At 35.7% G+C, this 6,025-nt stretch overlaps 1 protein-coding gene across 1 annotated transcript in view; it reads right to left on the bottom strand.

Moving 5' to 3' along the window:
* Nucleotides 1-401: 401 nt before the first annotated feature.
* MUC6 (mucin 6, oligomeric mucus/gel-forming) overlaps nt 402-6,025 on the bottom strand; it is a 72,812-nt gene continuing 67,188 nt past the window's right edge. The window contains exons 63-66 of the mRNA XM_088145099.1: nt 5,388-5,735; nt 2,695-2,742; nt 1,990-2,092; nt 402-875 (exon numbers count right to left, since the gene is read on the bottom strand). Of these exons, the coding sequence (XP_088001225.1) occupies nt 698-875; nt 1,990-2,092; nt 2,695-2,742; nt 5,388-5,735 (677 nt within the window). The 3' untranslated portion in view covers nt 402-697. The remainder of the gene's footprint in view (nt 876-1,989; nt 2,093-2,694; nt 2,743-5,387; nt 5,736-6,025) is intronic.

Genomic DNA, 6,025 nt, shown 5'->3' with positions numbered 1-6,025 from the left:
AACCTTCCATAATCAAGCATTTTAAACTGTTTCTTAGAATTTCAGCCAGGAATTTCTGCCATGAAGCTTTCAAAAATATGCCATTCAGTTCCATTCTATTCCATTCCACTTCTTTGTTCCTCTTCTTCAAAAGTTAATATTCATTTCTCACAGAGGGTACCCAACCCAATGACACTAGCTGGATATCCTCCTTAATTATTTAACATGTGCTTTCTTGGGAGGGTAGGAAGTGAGTTTGTTTCTACTTCATATATCTGACCTGTTGATACTATACTCTGTATCATGAAAGATTCTATTTTGACAGCATAAAAATGGGTGTTTGAAGAATGAATTTGCCATTAGATTATAGCATTATGAAAGTATAACAGGTCTCTCAGATATTCACCATTAGAAACTAAAAAGCCAGCTAATATCTTTATTAAAACAGTCAATTATTTTACACAGGTAGGTAGACATAAATTTAGTGAAAGCCTTCTAAATAAGGCAAAAGTTTATTTCATCTTCCTAGCCCCCAAATAATGAATAAATTAACATAATTTGTTATCAGCACTACTCTTCTAGGAGTAGCTGCCTTCTCAATGTTTTGAACCAATTGATATAAACAAAGGGGCTCTAACTCCAGACTTTAGGCATAATGTAAATAGCAACTGATGGCTTATTTTAAATATTGCTTCTCAGTTGGCACTGGTGAGTTTGGCTAGCGTATACATCCATCAAAATTGCATACACATTCACCAAATATAATGATATCTGCAAAAAGTGGTTTATGTGGGTTATCTGGATCTGGGCACGGCATCTCTATTTCCTTCTTGTAGAATGTTTGTGGCATGCAACATCCACATCGTGCATCTACCATCATTTTTGTAACATTCAGCCTGTGAATAAGAACAGTCTTATTTTAGATAAGGTATACATGTGTCTAACAAGTTAATTAAAAAAAAAAAATTATTTCCTTGGATACCATAAATGTAAGAAATGGTAAATAAATAATGTTAATACTGTTGACTAAGTAGTTCAACAAGTAAATACCTTGATATAGAGTAAATTGTACAGCTTTTTGGACATAAAGATACCCTAAACTTAGGGAATTTATCATGTCAGTGAGAATTTTTACATATTTTTTAAAAAATCATATAGGAGAGATAGAGTCTTTTGAAAACCTTTTAAAAAATGCCTCTACAAGTTTTAATTGATTGTCGTGAAATGGAAACATGTTCTTTCTACATTTTTCTGAATACTGTGTGGAATATCATGTTCATACAACATGATACCATGTTCATACAACTTCATTCCAATGACCCAGCCAGCTTTTTATACCTAGCTAAACTATACTACACTAAACTACACTACACTACACGTGGTCCTCACTTAACAACCACCCATTCAGTGACCATTCGGACTTCCAACAGTGCTGAATGAGTGGTACTTATGACTGGTCACAGCATCCCTGTGGTCATGTGATCGTGACTTAGATCAGTGCCTGGATCACAATTACGATATCACAGTGTCATGTGGTCATGTGATCACCATTTGCAACCTTCACTGCTGGCTTCTGACAAGCAAAGTCAATGGGGAAGCTGGCAGGAGGTTGCAAATGGTGACCACGTCACATTGCACGTAATGATGTTGTGCAATTCACTTAATGATGGCAACCAGAAGTGCCAGTACTGCCATTGCTATGTGGTGTGGTCACATGACATTGTGCTTTATAACTGCATTGCTTAGTGATGGAAACTCAGGTCCCAATTACTGTCATTAAGTGAGGACTACCTGTACATGAAACTACTAAACTACTTTGGGAAAGGTATGGTCAGATTATAGCTAGGGATTTCTTTTTCTGTACTGATCTTTCATTATAGGTAAGTAAAAATAATCAGCTACTGATAAATAAGCTATAAATGGAAAAATAAGTTGAAGTATTTAACATGACTTTTAATCAAGTAATAGACCTCATGGTTGCTGGAAAATCTGCAATATCGTCTTATTTACCTTGCTGATGATGGACACATTCCTTCACAACGGATTAAAGTAACATTTGCAACACAACCCTTAAAAATCACTTGCTCTTCATATTCAATAGCTCTACATGGCACTGTAAAATATTAAAAAACAGTAATTAATGTAAATGTAAGAACTCTACCTCCTTTTGGGATTAATGAAGATTTGGGCTTCTTATTCTTACTACAAAGAGCAATCACTGCAAAGGGCTAATACACAGTGCAGCACAGTGCATTAATAAACACTAGATTTTACTACTGTAAATCTTGATTTAAACGACGTATTAACAAATGCAGTTCTTATTGTCAAAGATCACACATATTTAAGACAATATTGAAAAACAACATATTTTCGGTCAGAAAAATGTGGGTGATATTCTCTTTGCAAAACTATACTATTTTATATGACGGTAGCTTATCTCAGACAATCCTAAATTCATATAAATGAGTAATTGTAATTCTAAACATTATAAAATAGTATGAAAAAGTTCAACTTTACATCTTGGTCAGTGTTATATGTTGAAGTCTAAAAAAAACCTTTATTGGGTTGAAATATATTTGAGTATGTAGGCCTATGTTTATGTGCATATTTTCCTTGCAAGCAGATGATGCTATTTCAGTAGACTAAAATATGTAGTTGACTGCAGCCCTAGAAAGTAGTCATTTAAACTCAGACATTCGCTTTAGTTCAACCAACCTGGGGGAGTTGTGATTGGAGCAGTAGTTGTAATATTTGAAACAGGAACTGAAAAAGAAAAACAAAAACAAATCCAAGAGTTGAGATTTCATCCAAAGTCACCAAACTTCACAAATCTTGAGACAAAACTATACACTTGGCTATGTGCCCAAGCCTGGGGTCCTGAAAGTGTTACAGGCCCTGTTACTTGGTTGCACTGTTGATTTTATGTAATTTTTATAATAATTATCAGCTGCTTATACAAATAATTTGTAATGGTTTTCATTGTTTTAATTATTCAAATTGTTCGCCACCCACAGTCACTTGGATTGAGCCTGGCAGTTATAGAAATTGCATAAATAAATAAATACAATTAAAAAATGAATATATAACTTAAAAATCACATGCTGCTGGTCATCCATCTGCTCATTTTTTTCAAAAGGCTACTTCTGCTAAACACAATGTATTTTCTTTGGAGAAAGTCACATAGAACTTGCTTCAAGTATTGATTTGTTTATTTGCCTACAATTGAATGCTGGCTCCATTTCATGAAGGATGATCATTCTGTATGAAATGCCTTCCAATGATATAGGGCTCAGTGTAATGTGAAGAGATCTCCATTCATACATTGGACATATTCCTAGCTGTTCTTCCCACAATATCCTACACATTTGTTTTGGAAGGTCCCTCAACCATCAGTGTAAATTATGGTGGAGGGGTGCACTGGAAGTGGGTGGTATCAGTTCTACACATGGATGGATACCATTGAATACAGTCCTATGAAAGTGATGATTATTTATTTGTTTAATTTCTTACTTAATTTCTTCCTATAGCATTTTCTTATGTTAACGTGTCACAAAGCAATGCCTTTGCCACTCAGATAAATTAATTGTTAAAATAAAAGCATATACAATTAGTAAAATTGCAATATTTGCTATAAAATATATCAAAAGGGGCAAATCTGCATTCACTTACGTACATACAATTTATTGATTAACTATAGTTACAGGGTTTGTAGGTCGCTCCAATCAGAACCAATACTGAATGGCATACCCCCTTCATAAGTTGGAATAAAAACATAACAAAAAGCAATGTAACACCTTAGAACATAATCAATACAATCACCTACATAAGACTAGGGAATAAAATACAATCAGCAAAACATGATAAAAAAATTCAATAGCTTGAGGGAAAAAATACTGACTCCCAAACCCTGTTTAAATAGCCAGGCCCTAACAGACTTCTGGCCAGCCCTTCAGGGTAGACCAGATCAGAAAACTCACTCCACAGGAAAATCAGAACTATACTTTATTGAGATTGACTATAATAAATAACAAAACCTTGCAAGTGTGGTGGTGCTTCTCTTTCCCTCCCTCTTATACTCCAGGAAGTCAGTATGTCTATTCTTAAATCTCTTTCCAGGATTTCAGGAATGCTTCTGTCCTCTCTGTTTACCAAACAGTTTCCACATATTTGCTTCAGGGCTGTCTCCCTGGCTCTCTAAACCTCCAAAAGGGAAGGGGGTCATCTGATTGTCCAAGTCTTGTTGAATGGTAGAATAGTGTATGGCAGTGTTGTCCAAACTTGGCCACTTTAAGATGAGTTGACTTTAATGCTGGCTGGGGAATTCTGGGAGTTGAAGTCCACTCATCTTAAAGTGGCCAAGTTTGGACAACACTGGTGTATGGGAACTGTAACCCTTGGGAGCCATCACATAGGATGTTCTATGAAAGCAACCCACCTACATTCTTTTGGAATTCAAATCTAATCTGGCCAACTAGTTTTTGAGATGGGAAAGTATTCACAGGTACTCATGGGGATATGTAAACAAGGGGAGATTTTAGTTCAGAAAGTGAATGACGAAAAATTGTAAAGCTGCATTTGCTTCTGTATGCTGGAGTCTCTGGATAAAAAAAGAATAAATAGCACTGGAGATGCTGTCCAACTCTCAGTGTGTTGTGAGTCAAGGAAGCGTATAATCACCATCATAGAATTTTTGTAAATATATACAGTGTTTTGAGGGTATTTCAAAAATAAACATGAAGAAGCAATCCTAAGCTGTCCAACCATACATTTGATATTGGATACCAATATAAAAGTGGAAAAAAAGTGTCTTGGTTTAGATTGAGACTTGCGCATAGTGCTATCCTTCTCAGGTGTTCCGTGTCTGAAGGAGAAGAATGGAGAATCAAGCCGAGGAGGCATCTGTAGGCTCACAATTTCCAAATAAAGAAGAAAGTACACAGAAGATACACAGAAGATACAGAAGATGAACTGCTTGTGTTGTCCCCGCCCCTCTTGGATCCTAAAAGGAAGTGGTTGAGCATGCACCCTATTAAATGCAGAGCTAGCCAAATCACATGGGACATTTGTGCTAGAATGAGAAATAGTTCTATTTCCATATTTAAGCACTCAGTTAATATCTCTCAGGAGTGGCTGACAACTGAAGCCTTGGCTGTGATGTTCAGCCCCACCTTGCCATGACCCTAATCATTTGTCTGTTAAATTATTCTACATTTAACATGGTGGTATTTGGTAAGCTGCAACCTAATCACTTTTCTGATTAAAAAAAAATAGAAGTCAGTTTGTTCTGTAAAAAATAGAAAACATGATTCCCTAAGTAACAGACAAAATACTAATGGTTAGAAAACGATTGTTGTAATGTGCAAAATGAACAGCTCCTTCAATGTATCCATCAGCTAAGAAATACTTACCACTAGTACTTCCTAGAGTAGTGTGAGCAGCACTTGTGGAAGAAAAAGTAGTAGAAGTAAGAGTGACAGTAGGTGGTTCAATAGTCAAAGTGGTCCTGGTGGGTGTGGTTATTGGAGTACTGGAAAAAGTAGAAGTCACACTTGTTGGCACGATGGGAGTAAAAGAGGTGCTTAGACTTGTTTTCCAAGTAGTACTAGCGCTAGACGAACTGGAAATATTAAGTGGTCCTGTAGTGGTAACAGGGGGTGTGCTAAATGAAGTTGATTCAGAGGAAATAGAGGTTGAAGTTGAGAGATGAGAAGTAGAGACAATTGTCCTAGATGGTGCGGAGAGAGTTGATTTCGATCCTGCAGACAGGAAAAACATAAGACAGAATGACTTGTCATAATGGGAAAAAGAGCTATTACAAATATGGTAACAATAAAAAAGAGGCCAAGAAAGGAAAAATCAGGCATTGTAAAATGTACAAAATTTTAAAAAAATATTGCTGAGAAAAATTTGAATTAGAGCATTTTGGAATCTGCAACAACGGCATCTATAAAACACAATATCAAAGAAGAGAAAATGTGGAGAGGACAGTGAAATAAGGAGAAAAATAGAACTTATTAGTTCCATTATAAAAAAATGAAATACAACT

This window comes from Python bivittatus, unplaced genomic scaffold, assembly GCF_059951505.1.
Source record: "Python bivittatus isolate LINGU-HERP-01145 unplaced genomic scaffold, Pbiv_v1 ctg000480_np1212, whole genome shotgun sequence".
Classification (NCBI taxonomy): domain Eukaryota; kingdom Metazoa; phylum Chordata; class Lepidosauria; order Squamata; family Pythonidae; genus Python; species Python bivittatus.
The sequence above is the reverse complement of the archived record's forward strand: the minus strand, read 5'-3'. Positions and strand labels throughout refer to the sequence as shown.